Raw genomic sequence first — 19,452 nt, 5'->3', positions numbered from 1 at the left:
GATAAATATATATACAAGTACACAAATGCTGTGCTGTATGTTTTATGCACAACTGCCTGGAATATTTTTCAGTGTGGCTCTACTTTAAATACCCATCAGCAGTGTGACCTGACTTCTCTTACAGCCGAGCAAATACTAAATTACATTTATCTTTTTATCTTTTGTCTAGAAATGGATTTGTTTTGTGTGTATGTGTTTAGTTGTGGGGCTTGAACTCTGGTCCTGAGCCCTGTCCTTGAGCTCTTTAGCTCAAGGGGCATGCTCTACCATTTGAGCTACAGAGCCACTTCAGGTTTTCTGATGGTTAATTGGAGATAAGAGTCTCCCCCACTTTTCCTGCCTGCCCGCACTTTTCCTGCCTGCCCTGGGGCTGGCTGGGAACCAGATCTTAGATTTCAGCCTCCTGAGTTGGTAGGATTACATGCGTGAGCCACTGGTGCCCACCCTTTGTTTGAATTTTAAGGACCTCTACACAGGCAACAGATAAATAATAAGTAAAGTCAAAACAAGAACAAAGGTAGTGTGGTAACAAAGAGATGGAGAGAACTGTGGTAGTGTGGTAACAAAGAGATGGAGAGAACTGTGTGCTTTCAAAATTGGAAAGTGGGCTGGGAAGGTGGCTCAGTGGTAGAGCGCTTGGGTTTGATTCCTCAGCACCATATAAGCAAAAAGAAAAAAGCCGGAAGTGGCACTGTGGCTCAAGTGGCAGAGTGCTAGCCTTGAGCTGAAGAGCTGAGGGACGGTGCCCAGGCCCAGAGTTCAGGCCCAACAACTGGACCAAAAAAAAAAAAAAAAAAAAGCCGGCGCTGGTGGCTCATGCCTGTAATCCTAGCTACTCAGGAGGCTGAGATCTGAGGATCGCGGTTCAAAGCCAGCCCGGGCAGGAGAGACCGTGAGACTCCTATCTCCAATAAACCACCAGAAAACCGGAAGTGGCGCTGTAGCTCAAGTGGTAGAGCGCTCGCCTTGAGCTGAAGAGCTGAGGGACAGCGCCCAGGCCCAGAGTTCAAGCCCCACGGCCGACAAAAAAAAAAAAAAAAAAAAGGAAAGTACATGAAAGCTTTAGACCAAGGAAACCATTAAGTTACTGTTGTTTATGATTGGTAGGTAAGAGTTTTACAATGGTTTTTATTATGTATATTCAGCTAGGTAGCCAGTGTACTGTTCATTTAAGATGGCTGTTCACACATATAATGTAATTTGAGCAACTCTGCACTATTACATACCAGATTAAAAATCATGACATACTTGAAGATAAAGCATTTTCATTTGAGGTATACAATTACAGGCATTTAGTTTTCATGAGGTTTAAGATGACATGTTAAAATTACATTTCAATTTATATTGTATTTCTATATTTTCACACACTTCTGTGCATTGACATTCATATAAAGGACAGCACATTCATAATGGTCCAAATGCAAATCACAATGAACTCTACGTTTTGTTAAAGTATTGCAGTCTTTTACTGTATATAATTATAACCAAAGACAAAATGAGCTCTTCAATGGCAGTTTACTTGAATTTATTATAATTCAGAAAGTAACATTAAAATAATCATATGAAGCAGATAATATGCCTTTGAAATGTTAAATACTTTTGTTCTTTATTTACAATTTTTACTTTTCAGATTAATAGTTATTTAATCTGGTTCTTGAATATATTTTTGTCTATAAAAATAAAATGTCAGTATTTCTAAGTTTTGTTCTCCAAATAAAGTCATTATTACCTTTATATAGTAGGAAGTTACTGAATTCTAAGTTTAAAAATCAGTGGAACAAATCACATCTATAGAAGGTGATGTAACCATAATTTCAGGTTAGATAAGTAAAGATTAGAATACAGTACAGTATCAGCCATATATAGGAGGTAGAATTTTCAATCACAGTTTTATAGAAAAGATGCAGTAGTTTATATCTGTACCCTGCTTTTAACAGAAGGGAAAACAGAAGGCTCTTGTGACAGTGATTTTACTGCCTGTGCTGCAAGAACTTTCCTAGTCATCTGAGACATTTTCTTAGGCAATTAAGGTAACTCATAATAGATATTTATCTCATTTTTAAAAAGGTCTCTGAATAGGAAAATATTTCCCTATTGGCCTAATTTATATTATTTATACTTGTGCCACTTGAGTGTACATTGGAAGAAGTCATTATACTTAGCATTATTTATCAAGAATTCCAAAATACAATTTGCAGATGGGTTCTATCCTCAGATTTTTAGGCTATTTTTGGTTGGTTGTGGGCTTGAACTTGGGGCCCAGGCACTGTCCCTGAACTTTTCGCTCAAGGCTGGCACTCTACCACTTTGAGCCACAGTGCCATTTCCTAGGTTTCTAATAATATAGTCTTATAACACTAAGAATCAGTGTAACTTAAAAATTGTATTTCACTCATGATTTTCTTTCCAATTCCTCACTATGAGTAAATAAAGAGATTTTATGAGTTGGGATAAAAACTAATAAGTTTACTCAGTGCTAAATCTTCAAGTAGGGCTCTATCTCATAACATGTACCTGAATATTTATGAAGGTAATTCAAAATAATGACTGATAAGTACAAAATAGCCCCATGAAGTGAAAATTAATCTCTAAAGATTTTAGAATTGGGATATCATAATTAGCCTCTTATTTACATATATTTATAGTTCTATATAGAAAAAGTTTTATTTTGGATCAGATACTCTGGTTTAGTTTAGTTCTTTTTTCCTGATAATTTTGAGAACTCAAAGGAGATATTTATACTAGAGATGCTTTCAATATACTAGAGTCCTTTCAATAGTAAATCCTCCTAAATAATGTATTATCAAAGTTAATCATGAGGTAACTACCAACACTGTTAGCAGATAATATAAAAATAAATTTATTTTGTATAACTAATTATAAAATTTTGTATTGTAGTTATAATGTTGAGACAGTCCTATTTATAGAGACTTTTATTTATATATCTTCACTTCAGAGAGAGAACTTGTCCTAATTTTAATAAGGAAAGAATGCCTTTTATTTGTTTATTTTTTTTTGCCAGTTGTGGGGGCTGAAACTCTGGGCCTGGGCGCTGTCCCTCAGCTCTTCAGCTCAAGGCTAGTGCCCTACCACTTGAGCCACAGCACTACTTCTGGCGTTTTTCTGCTTATGTGGTGCTGAGGAATCGAACCCAGGGCCTCATGCGTGCAAGGCAAGCATTCTACCACTGAGCCAACTTCCCAGCCCCGCCTTTTAATTCTTAAAATGAGTTTTTAAGAATTCCCAGAGATAAAACAAGAGTTTTAAGAATTAATAAAACATCAACTTTTGTGGATGTAAGCCAAGTATACAAAACTAATACTTTTCTAATGTTTTATATGATAACAATTGATTTTAAACGTTATTTCAGAGCTGTATTTTTTATGTTTTAGGAGAGATAAGTGTGTAAGTAAAGTTGATATATTCAAACCCATAATCATACAGATTTTTTTTTTTTTTTTTTTTTTTTGGGGTCTGGTCATGGGGCCTGGGCACTGTCCCTCAGCTCTTCAGCTCAAGGCTAGCGCTCTATCACTTGAGCCACAGCACTACTTCTGGCTTTTTTCTTTTTGCTTATGTGGTGCTGAGGAATCGAACCCAGGGCCTCAGGCATGCAAGGCAAGCGCTTTAACCACTGAGCCACCTTCCCAGCCCTCATACAGATTATTTATAACCTAATACATTGAAGTTTTCTATAGTTTTACAAAGTTGGGTGCAAGATTGGTGTTGTTTATAGTCCCAGTGTTCAAAGTTAGAAAAATGCAGTTATTAGTTAAAATGTATATTTTACATTTAAATGTGCTCATACACACAGGAACAACTGGGTCTATAAAAAGAAAAGTGATGACTTTCACATAATTTTCCTTGTTTTACAGTTAATAATTCCTGAAACATTTTGGAGAAGACTGTTAATGGACTGTAACAATGTACTACATCCTTCTACTTCCCTTTTTCAATGTTAACCTTACTTTTAAGTTCTACTTTTTCTCTTATCTTCAAATAAACTCTTCAGCATATAAACTTGAATGGCTGACACTGCCACCATGACCACTAAATTAACTACAGACCAGAAGTTGACTCTATCAAAGTTGCTCTCTTGTATGTTTCGATCACGAGCTTCAAATGCTCTAAGCAGAGTTTGTATATGACCACTCTTGCTTAACCTTGACTTGATGCTGTTGATGGATTCCTGGAAATAAATAAGCAATTTTACTATAAAAAGTACTCTGACATTCTAAGTTTAAAATATACTTTTTTTTTGTCAGTTGTGGGACTTGAACTCTGGGCCTGGGCGCCGTCCTTCATCTCTTCAGCTCAAGGCTACCACGTAAGCCACAGCACCACTTCCAGTTTTCTGGTGGTTTATTGGAGATCAGAGTCTCACGTACTTTCCTGCCCAAGCTGGCTTTGAACTGTGATCCTCAGCTCTCAGCCTCCTGAGTAGCTAGGATTATAAGCACCTTCCTCTAGTTGCCTGTCTTATGGGGAAAACAAACAAACAAAAACTATCAAAGGCGGGCTGGGAAGGTGGCTCAGTGGTAGAGCGCTTGCCTTGCATGCTCGAGGCCCTGGGTTCGATTCCTCAGCACCACATAAGAAAAAAGCTGGAAGTGGCGCTGTGGCTCAAGTGGTAGAGCGCTAGCCTTGAGCTGAAGAGCTGAGGGACAGCGCCCAGGCCCAGAGTTCAGGCCCCACGACCAGACCCAAAAAATATATATATATATAAAAAAAAACACTATCAAAGGCTTTAAGAACATAAGCTAACATTGAAATTGTTTCCCCCCCCCCCCTTTTTTTTTTTCCGTTGCTGGCCCTAGGGCTTTGAACTCAGGGTTTGGATACTGTCTTGAGTGTTTTTGTTCCAGGCCAGCACTCTACCAACTTGAGCCACAGCTCCACTTCTAGGTAGTTTTTAATTTGGAGATGAGCTTTATAGAATTTCCTGCCCTGGCTGGTTTTGAATCAGAAATCCTCATATCCAATCTCCTGAGTAGCTAGAATTATAGGCAGGAAGGTATAAGCCACTGGTACCTGGCTTTTCTTCTCTCCCCCCTTCTTCCCCTTTCTTTCTGTCCAGGGACTTGAACTTAGGGCCTAGGCACTGTCTGAGCTTTGTTCCTCATTTAACACTTTGAGGCAGAGTTCCACTCCTGGCTTTTTTGGTGGTTACTTGGAGACGTGTCTCACAATTCCTTGTCCAGGCTGGCCCTGAACTGTAGTTCTCAGATCTCAGCCTCCTGTGTAGTTATAATTACAGGTGTGAGCCACCAGTGCCCAGTTTTTTTTTTACTTGTTGGTGCAGGTACTGGGGTTTGAACTCAGTGCCTTGATGCTTTTTGGTTTAAGGTTCTTGTTCTATTCTTAAGTCAGAGCTCCACTTGTGCTTTTTACTAGTTATTGAAGATAAAACAGTCAAGGACACTCCTTTCCAGACTGGCTTTGAAATTGAAATCCTCCAGATCTCAGCCTCTGGATTAGCTAGGATTATAGGGACAAGCTACCAATTCTTGGTTTAAAATTAAGAGATGAAATTGTGCCACAAGCTCGTGGCTTATGCCTGTAATCCTAGCTTCTCAGGTGGCTAAGATCTGAGGACTAAAGCCAGCCCTGGCAGGAAATGTCCCTGAGACTCATTTCCAACTAACCACAAGCAAATCAGAAGTGGCACTGTGGCTCAAAGTAGTAGAGAACTAACTAGTCTTGAGCAAAAATCTCAGGGACTACACCTGGGCTCAAGTCCCTGTTTTTGACAAAAGAAAATACTGGAAGCAGGGGCTGGGAAGCTGGCTCAGTGGTAGAGCGCTTGCCTTGCATGCATGAGGCCCTGAGTTCGATTCCCCAGCACCACATAAGCAAAAAGAAAAAAAAGCCGGAAGTGGCGCTGTGGCTGAAGTGGTAGAGTGCTAGCCTTGAGCTGAAGAGCTGAGGGACAGTGCCCCGGCCCAGAGTTCAAGGCCCCCCCCCCCCCCCCAAAAAAAAAAAAGAAAAGAAAAGAAAATACTGGAAGCAGATCTGCCTAGATAATGTAGATGTTAATGCTTATCACATGTTAAGAGGCCCTGTGACTAATCATACTTTATAAGATCATACTAACCAGAATGTCTTCCAGTTTCATCTCTAACATGTCTGTACCAGTAATATATTTCTTCCAGTCTTCTTCTGGTGCCTGCTCTCCCATATTATCCAGGATTAATTCGAAGAAAATTACTTTCTCAGAAATAGTGCTGAATGTATTGTCAAAGCAAAACATGTAGTCACCAACTTCAGTCTCTATACTGTATATAGAAAACAGGACACATCTTAAGTTATCTGTATTTCTATTTAGAACCAAAGGAAAAACTAACAACAACAAAAAAAAAAACATGAAAAAACATGCTTTGTATTTGGGCAGCTACTGATTTCTTTATATTGGAGGATAACTTATAGCTTCTAGAGAAAAAACCTGGAAACAACTATATTCAAGACCTTGCAATGTAGACATACTTGGGATCTATTTGGTAAAGAATACTAAATGATCTAACTGTGGAAAAGGATAGGATGAAAAGACAAGAACAAGACAATAAATTCATATGCATGCATGATTACTAAGCTATTCTTTGAGATTACCCTGTAAACTGAGTTGTTTTGTTTGCAAAAGCAGTAGTGTACTGAGTGGTCTCTTCTAAGCTTCCAACTATTTAAGTAATGCTCTATAGTAGAGTTTACAAAGATTATAGATTAGTTCTACAAAAAACACACTCATTTGTGACAAATGTTGGTAGTTTACCTTTGAAAGAAAGTTGAACAGATACTGGTGAATATGGTGGAGGCCAAATTTATGAGGGAAAATAAAACCATTACGTGAATATTAAGTGATCTAAACCAGCTGTGAGGTATTTGCAAAGGAAAACATTCCATCAAGTGTAATACTCTATTACAATAACTATATAGCCAGTATATATGACTCTTGAAGGGCAGTTTCATGTAGACTGGGCGTTCTTAAAGGGTCTGCTATTGGTCAAAAAGGCAAAACATTCAGATATAATAATTAGGTTTGCAGCCCTTCAAAGCTCAAACCTGAGTTTTATTCATTAAAATTCTGTTTCTATCACTGGGCTCTTGGGTAGTCTCATAAGCAGCACAAACTCACAGGGAAAACACAAAATGTAAGAACAATACTGCAATTAATGGTATTCTTGGAGGACTGTAGACCGATCTTCATGTCATAGAAGAGAGTCTACAGCACGGTTCCTGACTTCCATTATCTACCCAGTTTTATGTTTAATTGTACATGCCAATTACTGGAGAATTCTATAAAACTTGTTTATATTTAATTCTACAGAGGTAATTCAGCCCATTATGATGCAAAGTGCAGAAAAATTCCGTACTATCTGAAGGACTAGAACTAGTTAAAAAAAAGTTTCTCCTATAAAGCAAAAGTTAAAAGTCAACTTATGCTAAAATAATGTTCAGAAAAATTAGTGTAACTTCAGTCATTTTACTTTTGTGGAATAAGGTTTTAAAAAAATCACGGGGCTGGGACGGTGGCTCAGTGGTAAAGTGCTTGCTTCGCATTCATGAGGCCCTGGGTTAGATTCCTCAGCACCATATAAGCAGGAAAAAAAAAAAGCCGGGAGTGGTTCTGTGGCTCAAGTGGTTAGAGCCCTAGCCTTGAGCTGAAAAGCTGAGAGATAGCTCACAGGCCCAGAGTTCAGGCACCAGGGCTGACCAAAACAAAAACCAATAAATATTCTATTCTTTTCTCTCAACTAGAGTTAATTCTAAAAAATAAATCAAGAGTACTCCTTTTTTCCTCTAGCAGGAATTTTCCCTCAGTTTGCATGTTGTGCTGGTGCTATACCACTTAAGCCACACCACCAGCTTAGATTTTTTTTTTTGTCGGTCATGGTCCTTGAACTCTGGGCTTGGGCGCTGTCCTTGTGCTCTTCATCTCAAGGCAAGCGCTCTACCACTTGAGCCACAGCACCACTTCCAGTTTTCTAGTGGTTTATTGGAGATAAGAGTCTCACAAACTTTCCTGCGCGATCCTCAGATCTCAGCCTCCTGAGTAGCTAGGTTTACAGGCGTGAGCCACCAGCGCCCGGCTCCAGCTTAGATTTTTGATGGTTATTTTTGGAGATGGAAATTTGCAGTCTTTCCTGCATAGATTGGCTTCAAGCTGCAATTTTCTACATTTCAATCTCTTGAGTAGCAAGGGTAGGCGTGAGCCACAGGTGCTTGACTTATTTTTGTCATCTTGGAGCTTCAACTCCATTCCCTGAACTCTTTTGCTCAAAGCTAACACTTTTTTTTTTCCAGTCAAGGGGCTTGAACTCTGGGCCTGAACACTGTCCCTCAGCTCTTCAGCTCAAGACAAGAGCTCTACCACTTAATCCACTGGGCCACTTCTGGTTTTCTGGTTGTTTATTGGAGATGAGAGTTTCACAGCCTTTCCTGCCCAGGCTGGCTTTGAACGGCAATCCTCAGATCTCAACTTCTTGAATAGCTAGGATTACAGGCGTGAGCCACCAGTGCCTGGCAGCACTCTACCTCTTGAGCTACAGCACCACTTCTGGTTTTCTAGTGGGAAATGAGACTTTACTGCCGGAGCTGACTGAACTGTGATCCATAGGTCTTAACCTCCTGAGTAGCCAGGATTACAGGCATGAGCTACCAGTGCCCAGCATGCCTGATTTTCACAGTTAATTTTGATTTAACACTGTAACAGGGCAGATAATAGGGGTAGATATAAAAGTTGATAGTTTTTTTATTCTAAAATTTAAGGATGCGGGCTGGGAAGGTGGCTCAGTGGTACAGCGCTTGCCTTGCATGCATGAGGCCCTGGGTTCGATTCCTCAGCACCACATAAGCAAAAAGAAAAAAGCCAGAAGTGGCGCTGTGGCTCAAGTGGTAGAGTGAGCACTAGCCTTGAGCTGAAGAGCTGATGGACAGCACCCAGGCCCAGAGTTCAGGCCCCACGACCAGACCCAAAAAAATAAAATTTAAGGATGAACTAAAGTCTACTTTTTGTTCATATGGTTGTTAAAGACAAAACATGAGGGGTCGAGCTCAGTGGATAGTACTTTTCTAGTATGTGCAAGGTCCTGGAATTGATACCTAGCACTGCAAAAATAAAAAAATAAAAAAAAAAGAGAGGGAGGGCTGGGAAGCTGGCTCAGTGGTAGAGTGCTTGCCTTGCATGCATTAGGCCCTCCCTGGGTTTGATTCCTCAGCACCACATAAGCAGAAAAAAAGCTGGAAGTGGTGCTGTGGCTCAAGAGTGGTAGAGCGCTAGCCTTGAGCTGAGGGACAGTGCCCAGGCTCAGAGTTCAGCCCCCAAAACTGACACAAAAAAAGAGAAAAGTTAGTTCTAAGTGATTCTAAAATGACTTCTAAAATTAAATTGCTATTTCTCTATTCTATATAAGTAAATGCATCTTTTAAAGTATTTTATTTTTTATTTTTATTTTTTTGTCAGTCGTGGGGCTTGAACTCTGGGCCTAAGTGCTGTCCCTCAGCTCTTCAGCTCAAGGCGAGTGCTCTACCACTTGAGCTACAGCGCCACTTCTGGTTTTCTGGTGGTTTATTGGAGATAGGAGTCTCATAGTCTTTCCTGCCCAGGCTGGCTTTGAACTGCGATCCTCAGATCTCAGCCTCCTGAGTAGCTAGGATTACAGGCGTGAGCCACCAGCGCCCAGCTTAAAGTATTTTAAATTAGTATCCAAAAAATGATGGATAAGGATTAATCCCTATACTTTATTTACACATATATTTAGTGTTTACTGAGTATCAGTTACATGCCAGGCACTTTGGCTAACGAAGACCAATAGTTATAATAATAGCTAGTACTTACAACAGGCTATGTGCCAGGGATGTTCTAAGCATCATATGGTACAAAGCAAGTTTTGCTTCATCCTGTCTCCACCCTGCATGTGTGTCCCTGCAGACTTACTTAACTTCTCTAGGCGTCTTTATCTGTAAAATGGGAATTGGGAATCAAAGAGTCTGTCTTATCATGGCTTGAAAGACTTAGAAGCATATAACATGCCAATCTTAGCTTATGGTAAATATTAGCTACTCCATATTTGCTTTTCCTCTCTATAAGTTCAGTTTAGTTTGAACATAATTAAAGAGAGTTCTATAAAGTAATAGTACAGGGAACCATGACAATGAGATACAAAAAAAAAAGAAATGAGAAAGAAGAAATACATGGCCTTTTGTTGAACTCTGAATTCTTATTTTCTGTCTATGGCTTCCTATAGCCATATATTTAATAATAATACTTAATGTAAATATTTCATGTTTTATAACCAGTTGTAATAACAAAAAGCAAAAAAGGGGCTGGGAATGTGGCTTAGTGGTAGAGTGCTTGTCTAGCATGCATGAAGTTCTGGGTTTGATTCCTCAGTACCACATACACAGAAGTGTATGGAAGTGGTGCTGTGGCTCTAGTAGTAGAGTGCTAGCCTTGAGCAAAAGAGGTGAGGGACAGCGCCCAGGTCCTGAGTTCAGTCTGCAGAACTGGCAAAAAAAAAAAAAGAGAGAGAGAGATTTAGCTAAACCTAGCTCCTCAGGAGGCTGAGATCTGAGGATAGCCAGCCCAGGCAGGAAAGCCCCAGAAAACCAGAAGTGGTGCTATGGCTCCAGTGGTAGAGCACTAACCTTGAGCTGAAGAGCTGAGGGACAGCACCCAGGGCCAGAAATCAAGCCCCACGACCAAAAAAAAAAGACAAGGAAAAATGGTAGCTGGATATTGATCCTGTGGTGGCACACTGCTGAAGAAACTAAGGGAAAAAGGATGGCGATAAAGGAATGAATGAACGGAATATGCTTTAGATTAGAAGATGGTAAACTGTAAGAACTGTATCAAATCATTTGGAATTACCTAATTTATTTCTAAATTTATCTGCCCCTGCAGATAATCCACTGGTATTTAGCTAAAAGAAATAAAAGAGATTACTTACGTGTGAACTCCATCTGTTTTTCTTTGTTCAAAAACTAAGGTTTTCCCTTCTGGAGAGGCAAGATGGAAATCAATATCTAATCCTGCTCCATCTAAAACCTGTGGAAAACCACGCAGGAAGAAACTGTTAAAAATTCTGAAAATAAATGATACTAAGTAGGTTATATGATGTAAATATTTCCCCCTAAACTAGACAGGCAAGAAAGCCACCAAAGGTACAGGGGGTTAGAAAAGAACCGAATATGCGTAGTGTTCACTTTTGGGATATCTCCCTTTCTTATATGTTTCTGTTGCCATCACCTGTACTTAGGCAGTTTGGATATTACTTAAATTTCCTAAGATAGGCTGTCATTGAGAAGCCCTGCAGCCTGCATAACATGGAGGCAATTCAAATGCTTGGTCTTTTACTTATTTAAAACCTAGGCAGCCGGGCGCCTGTGGCTCATGCCTGTAATCCTAGCTACTCAGGAGGCTGAGATCTGAGGATCATGGTTCAAAGCCAGCCCAGGCAAGGAAAGTCCGTGAGACTTATCTCCAATAAACCACTCAAAAAACTGGAAGCGGTGCTGTGGCTCATGTGGTAAAATGCGTCAGTTGTGGGGCTTAAACTCTGGGCCTGAGCACTATCCTTCAGCTCAAGGCTAGTGTTCTACCACTTGAGCCACAGTGCCATTTCCAGTTTTCTGGTGGTTAATTGGAAATAAGAGTCTCATAGACTTTCCTGCCCAAGCTGGCTTTTAACTGCAATCCTCAGATCTCAGCTTCCAGAGTAGCTAGGATTACAGACATAAGCCACCACCGCCCAATCACAAAAGTAATTTTTAAGAACATCAAATTTTATTTTCATAATGAATATAACCACCACCACAACCATTTATTGCCAGGCACTGTGCTAAGGCTTTACAGATATTCTAGTCAATCCCACAACTCTGAGGTAGACATTTTCAAAATTCCTGTCGCCACCCCCACATTTTATTATAGTTAAGGAAACTGAGGCTCAGAGAGATTAAGCAAATCAGCTGAAGTCAAATCCAGAACACCTAATTGTAAAAGATAAAATACATTAAAAATATTAAAATAACAGAATTTGGGCTGCGAATATGGCTTAGGGTAAAGTACTTGCCTAGCATGCATGATGCTCTGGGTTCAATTCTTCAGTATCACGTACACAGAAAAGGCCATAAAGCGGCGCTGGGGCTCAAGTGATGAGTACTCGCTCGCCTTGAGCAGAAGAAGCTCAGAGACAGTGCCCAGGCCCTGAGTTCAAGCCCCAAGACTGGCCAAAAAAAATTAAAATAACTCAATTTAAAACTAAACTTCCATATGAATTCAGTGAAACATGATTGGTTAGGAATAAAACAAATTTTGGGGAAGTAGCTCAAGCACTAGCCTTGAGCTGAAGAGCTGAGGGACAGCGCTCAGGCCCAGAGTTCAAGGCCCACGACCTACCAAAAAAAAAAAATTGGTTAAGTAGATAAATTTCGATGCTGAGTTAAACGTATTAAAATTTAGGGACATCCGATTTGGCAAAATAGTATATAAGTAATCTAAAAACTCTTGCATTATAAATGCCCTGATTTCTAGCTTCAGCTCAAAAAAAAAAAAAAAAAAAAAAAAAAAGGGCCGCGGGGTACGGGAGGTTATCTCCCAAAACAAATCCTCTCAACTGGAAATCCAGGGCAAAGAAATACACAAAGTTATAAAAGAAGTAGTTGAACTTCTCCATCTCCACCATTGGATTGCAGCATTCCTCTTCCATGAGAGCACTAATAAAGACTTACAAGCACCCTCTCCCTGAGAATTCTGTCAGAACTATATATAACCACAGCACTTTTACGATAATATACCTCCTCTAATTCAGAATACTACATATCAAAAGGGCTCATATGGTAGATTACCATAAAGGGACTGTCAATACCTGTATAGTAATTGAATTCGCCATTTTCCAAAGACACTTGGTGTGGCTAGCTAAAGGGTAATACATTGTGACTATTATTCCTTTTTTTTTTTTTAATTTTATTTTATTTTATTTGAGAACATACTGTACAGAGGGGTTACAATTACATGGGCAGGATAATGCATACATTTCTTACCAAGCATTGCAGCCTCCTCCTTTGTTTACCCTTCACCTCCCTTCCCAGCCTCTCCCCTCCCCCCCAACTATTATTCCTTTAAAGTCAGTCAAATAACATCTGTGCTAAACAGGAAAAGATCAAAAGGCATGAAAGTCAAAGTGGTAGAATTTGTGCAAGGCAATTGTTTAGTCATCACAGCTTGGAGTGTGGGCTTTAATATTCTCGTGACAGGATGAGATTTCAAAAATGAATTATGTAGGAAATAGGAAATAAAAGTAGGCTAAAGCTACTGAAGGATCGTACCTTCAAGGTACGAGTAGGTAGAAATGAATCCACCAGGATCTGGAGACCATATAAAAGCTCATGAATCTTGGCCTCAAAATAATAGTAATACAACTCAGCAGATAAATTGGAGACTTACATATCAAAGAAGTTTGTAGTTCAAAATTTACTATTCACATGTTTATAGAGAGTCCCAAACAGAGAAATCACTTATGAAAGACTCACCTCCATAGTGAACACGGGAAAAACAAATGCAAAATGTTTTGGAGTGCTGGGCTGGCTCAGTGGTAGAGCGCTTCCCTTGCATGTCTGAGGCCCTGGGTTCGATTCCTCAGCACCACATAAGCAAAAAGAAAAAAGCCGGAAGTGGTGCTGTGGCTCAAGTGGTAGAGCGCTAGCCTTGAGCTGAAGAGCTGAGGGACAGCGCCCAGACCCAGAGTTCAGGCCCCACGACCGACCGGACCCAAAAAAAAAAAAATGTTTTGGAGTGCTATCATATCCTCAACCTAGGTCACATAGGATTGACATAAAATATACTCCTACTAAGCCGTGGGTATGGGGGATAGATTCTGACATGGCTCCCAATGGTCCTTGCCTCTCTGGTACTCATTCTGTGTGTAATGAGTGAGAATATGGCAAACATGGAAATGACTTCCATGATTAGGTTATGGAAAGCTGTAACTTCTACCTTGCTAGCCTGCACTCTCTTAATGGCCCTCCTTAACTTCTCAGTGTGAAGTGAACTTTCCTGTTACAACAAGTTTTATGGAAAAGATCACAAGGAAAGACTCAAGGAAGGCCTATGGCTAACAGTGTGAGAAAATGAAGACTTAGTCCGACAACTAGTGAGGAATGGAATCCTATCAACAACCATGAGTGAGCTTGGAAATACATACAACCATGAGTGAGCTTTCCAGTAGAGCCTGACTGCAGTCTTGACAAGCGACTCAGAGCAGAAGATCTACTTAAGAAGTAATTCTGATTTGCATAAACTATGAGTACATTTTGTTTTAAGTCACTAAACTTTGAGGTAATAAAGAAAGGAGAGCATTGGGGAAGGAATACATGAACATAAAATCTTTTCTTAGTTGATCAAGTAAGTTGCTCAAATAACAGGAATACTGTACTGGGTGAGTATAACATAAAAATGTTGAATTTTTGTGTCTTTATTCTGAAGGCTCCCATGTTATGTAAAACTAAGCCCAAATAAAGGCCTTTTTTCTCCCACTGTTAACTTCAGTTCACAACCTTTGGAGGAGTGGAAGGAAAATTTTCCTTTGACCCTAAACTAAGACAATGAAACTAAACCAAACAGAACAAAATGAAAACTGAGTAATGTACAGTTGCTAATAATTTAATCATGGAGTTGAAAAATGTAAACAAAGGGCTAAAGATGATTTTCACCCTGCAAATCCCTCCAATGCTATTTCTGTTTAGGGGAGAATGTTTTAGAGAACAAACAAGTCATTTTGTATATATATATATGTGTGTGTGTGTGTGTTTATTTATTTAAGTATTGTTTGTCAGTCCTGGTGCTTGAACTCAGGGCCTAGGGTACTGTCTCTGAGCTCTTTTGCTCAAAGCTAGGGCTCTATCACTTTGAGCCAAAGTACTGGTTTTCTGGTGGTTAATTTTCTGCCTAGGCTGGCTTCCAATTACGACCCTCAGATCTCAGCCACCGGAGTAACGAGGATGAGCCACGGGCATTCTGCAGGCTAGTCATTTTAAATATTGACTAAAGATACAAAATATAAAGCTAAAGCAAGCTATATATAACACTAGAGATACAAATGTAAAATAACATTCACTGACTATTTAGTCAGGAATGGCCTTTCAATGGTTTATTAATTTTTTTTTTTTTTTTTTTGTCGGTCGTGGGACTTGAACTCTGGGCCTGGGCACTGTCCCTCAGCTCTTCAGCTCAAGGCGAGCGCTCTACCACTTGAGCTACAGCGCCACTTCCGATTTTCTGGTGGTTTATTGGAGATAGGAGTCTCACGGTCTCTCCTGCCCTGGCTGGCTTTGAACCGTGATCCTCAGATCTCAGCCTCCTGAGTAGCTAGGATTACAGGCGTGAGCCACCAGCGCCCGGCTTGGTTTATTAATTTTTTTGAAGAACACTTCATGAGGTAGTTCCTAATCTCTCAATTTTTTAAGAAGCCAAAAACTCCTTCAAGATCACACAGCTGTTTTTAAGAGCCAGGATTTTGAAAGTAGGCATTGAATTCAAGAGACCAGTATCTGGTAAATAACAGGAATAATTTGTGATTAAATACTGAGGAACTTTTGATGAATATAATTTTTTGTAACTATTTCACTAGCCCTCTAGTTACTTTGACTATAATTTTGCTTTCCTTAAATTCTTCTTGCATAATGAAGCCAGCAAATTGCTTCAATTTTCAAAGGCCTTGTGCAAAATAAAGGAAAAACTATTTAGCATGGTACATAGGGCTGTGTTTTATCATCCAAGACTCAAAATGAGTCTCTGTCTGCTACTCCTACCCTAGACTTTGCATTCTTAAAGTCTAATTTAAAACAAAAACCCTCAGTACTTGTACTCTGTATATATACTTGGTTGTAAACATACTATGCCTTTTAAGAATTATGTATATTAATCATCTTTCTCCTTTTTCTGGAATGCACCTCATTATCTTTCATTCCTATCTCAAGCATCTCTCCAGATTTAACTTCTTTTTTTTCTGGACAGGTGTGTAATTTTCATGTTCAAGCGGTCATCAACTTCAGACCAGAGGCTGTATCCAGATTTAACTTTATATTCTGTAGGAATCTTCTTCTGAAACACAGAGAAGTGACCCTCTTCTAGCAATACTTAATCATACTTTATTGAAACTGCCTACTTGAGAACTAGAACCTTTAATTAAGCTCCTTGAGAACTCTCTACTCCCTTCAAATTACCTGCCACAAATTTTAGCACAACTCAAATCAAGCAATGTTAAGTTGTATCCTAAATTTTGCTAACTACATGACTTTAAATATTTTATTCTGTGTCTGTCTTAAGCATCTATAACTACCTGAATTGTAAAGTTCCTTCCAATAAAAGCTGGTCCACAGTTAACAATATTTGGTACTTAAGAAATTCTTTACATCAACTTACAGAGTGAACATTTGGGCTGGGAATATGGCTTAGTGGTAGAATGCTTGCCTAGCATGCATGAAGCCCTGGGTTTGATTTCTCAGTACCACATAAACAGAAAAAGCCAGCTATGCCAGGCGCCGGTGGCTCACGCCTGTAATCCTAGCTACTCAGGAGGTTGAGATCTGAGGATCACGGTTCAAAGCCAGCCCCAGTAGGAAAGACCGTGAGACTTTTATCTCCAATAAAACCACCAGAAAAAAGTGGCGCTGTAGCTCAAGTGGTAGAGTGCTAGCCTTGAGCTGAAGAGCTGAGGGACAGCGCCCAGGCCCAGAGTTCAGGCCCCACGACCGACAAAAATAAAATGTGTGGAATTACTATCCTTTAAGAAATTACCCCTACCAAAATGTCTCCTACATTAAGGCAATTTTTCTCATAAATTATACAGATACTAACGAAAAGAAAACGACACGGGAGAGGTGTAAACAAAGTTCAGTGAAAAAAAAGATAAAAGTAGTGTACTTCTTGATGTTATTTGATCTGAAAATAAAGGCTATATAATTGAGATGCAACTGTACCATTAAGTATGGCAATTACCCCTTCCGCCGTAATGTAAAATCGGAATTAGTAAAAATACATGGTGGCAATTTCAAAAATCCTTAACTGAAGTAAAAGCAGGAAGGATTTATAATTAGGTGAAGATTGTGGGAGTGATCCAAACACTAGTGTCACCACTTTGTCCAATGATAAAGGAGAACGTGTATCCGTTCAGAATGGTGAAATGCTCAATACCGGAGCACATGCTTGAAGAGCGCTGGGAGAATGAAGAAACAAAGAATATAGTCACCGACATCATCGGCTTTGGCTTCTTTCCGACCGGAGGAAAGGGAAGGGGACGGGTAAGCGTCAATTCTGGGGCAGACCAAACTTGTCGGTCGCGGGCTCCGGGCGGCGGGGGGGGGGGGGGGGGGGGGGGGGGGGGGCGGGCCTCCGCCCCGCCCCGCATCGTCACGCGCGCCTGCGCGGAGCAAGTCGGCGGCCGGGTGGCCCTCGCCCCTCACCTCTTTCCCCCCCCCTCCCCCGCCCCCCCGCCCGGAGGGCTCCAAGAAGTTTGTGAGGGCGACGCTGCGGCGCAGCGGGGCTGAAGGCACTTACTTGGTACTCGATCTCCAGCGAGGCCTTCGGCGGCATGGGCTGGTAGAAACACTCCTTGTGTCCGGCCGGAAGGGTAAAGGTGAAGTCGCTGTCCAAGGAGGGCGTGAAGCCGGCCGCCCCCGGCGGCAGCACTGTGGGCAGCGCGGCCAGGAGGAGCACGGGGAAGGGCAGCCGGTTCTTGTCGCCCATCCCTGCTGGGGCGATCTCAGGCTGAGAGCGCTGAGGAAGGTGTGGGGTGTGGGCGCCGCGTCTCCGCGGTTCCTGGCTGGGTTCCTCGTGGCAGGGATACCCAGAATCTGAAGAAAGTTCTGGTGGCCGCAGCGGCGACAAACGAATCCTGCCAAGGGGGAAGCGCTGACCTCCGAAGCGTAGGGACTGAGGGCGGGGCCAGCGGCCCCTTTCCGCCCCCTTCCTCGGAGCCATCCCCCGGGCCTCACACCCAGACGGTTGCAGGTTCCCATAGCTTCCCTCCGCCCTCAGGACACACCCCGATAGGCACCGTCGCTGGAATTGTGGGAAATGTAGTCCCGGGCGAGCAGAGCGTGAGCGCCCGGCTACGCTTTCAACTACGATTCCCGGCAAACCATGCGCTTCGCGTCATGCACGGGGCGCCACCGCGGAGGCGGGGCTGCGACGAAGGAGGCGCGTCCCAACGGCTCCCGCGGCGGTTCGAACTCGGGGTTGCTGGGGTTCGCTCGTTCCTTGCCTCGTGTGTCTGAGGCTTCCACGCCGAGGCCTGGGAGAGGGTCCGAGGCTTCCGAGCGCAGACGAGGCGCGTTTGGGCAGGGTCGTCTCTGGCGGGTGGGGGAGGGTGGTCTCTCTCCATCTGGGACTTGGGTGGTGAGCGGAAATCGGCCTGCCTCGGGGGCGGGTACCCGAGGGGCGGGCGGTCCGCCCGGGCCTGGCTCCTGTAGACGCTGCTGTACCGATTGTGTGTTAGTGGCAAGGATGATGTCAAGTTTTGCTCGGCGCTTTCCACGTGGAAGTGGGATTAAACTGAGTCCAACCGAGCGTTCTTAAGACGGGAGAGTGCTGTGGGAAACTATGACCTCTTTCCTGAATGGAAGCGTTTTTCTTTTCCCGACCACATCCATCTTGTTACACATAGGGGGTGTAAAAGCTTGTCTTCTGTGGGATGGTTGTACGCTTACGCCCTTACATATGCAATCTTAGAGATAAAAGGTGACTTTGTAGGTAGAATGGTGTGCCTTTCCGGGTTCTGACAGGCAACCCTGACAGTTTCTTGCCCTTCCCTTTTCTCCCCTCCCCTCTCAAGTTCAAGTGGCTCAAGTAGCAGGTGCTTTGCTACTTGAGCCACTACCCTCCTCCAGTTTCCATTATTAGGATAGGAGCTTAGGTATTTTGTTCAATCTCATATTGACTTCCATACCTTAATGACTGGGATAGCACATTAGAGCTCTCATGTTCAGCCTTTGAGGGTTTTGTTAAGTTTTTGTTGGGGCTGAAGACGAACCTGTGTCCACCCTCAAATGGCTATTAGAACAGGGGTGCAGCTCAACACTTGGCCTATGAAGATTGGTGTTTTTGTTTCTGTGTTTGTTTTGCTATGTCATGGGGCTTCAGGCTCTGGGCCTGGTGCTTTTCCTGAGCTCTTCAGCTTAAGGCTAGCTTGAGCCACAGCACCACTTCTGGTTTTCTGGTGGTTTATTGGAGATGAGAGTCTCAAGGCCTTTCCTGCTCGGGCTGGCTTTGAACCGAGATCCTCAGATCTCAGCCTCCCTGAGTAGCTAGGATTACAGGTGTGAGTAACTAGCACTCGCCTTTTTTTTTTTTTTTTAACTATTGCAAATTGAAGTGAGAGGCAGTCATTTTTTGTAATTGTGTTGATTGTTTAGTTTTCTTTTTTTAGACTAGAGTATCACTGTTTAGTTCATGCTAGTCTT

At 41.7% G+C, this 19,452-nt stretch overlaps 1 protein-coding gene across 1 annotated transcript; it reads right to left on the bottom strand.

The window, feature by feature from the left end:
- Positions 1-3,605: 3,605 nt before the first annotated feature.
- On the bottom strand, positions 3,606-17,983 carry Tmed5 (transmembrane p24 trafficking protein 5). Its single transcript, XM_042676311.1, has 4 exons — positions 17,549-17,983; positions 10,944-11,041; positions 6,095-6,275; positions 3,606-4,189 (listed from the first exon to the last, which is right to left on the bottom strand). Exons 1-4 carry the CDS (start codon positions 17,969-17,971, stop codon positions 3,971-3,973), a joined length of 921 nt encoding a protein of 306 aa, XP_042532245.1. The 5' UTR covers positions 17,972-17,983; the 3' UTR covers positions 3,606-3,970.
- Between the last annotated feature and the right edge of the window lie 1,469 nt (positions 17,984-19,452).

The sequence above is a fragment of the Dipodomys spectabilis genome, unplaced genomic scaffold, assembly GCF_019054845.1.
Source record: "Dipodomys spectabilis isolate Male_0828 unplaced genomic scaffold, ASM1905484v1 ptg000002l, whole genome shotgun sequence".
Taxonomy (NCBI): domain Eukaryota; kingdom Metazoa; phylum Chordata; class Mammalia; order Rodentia; family Heteromyidae; genus Dipodomys; species Dipodomys spectabilis.
Note: the sequence above shows the minus strand (reverse complement) of the source record. Positions and strands in the feature narration are given on the sequence as shown.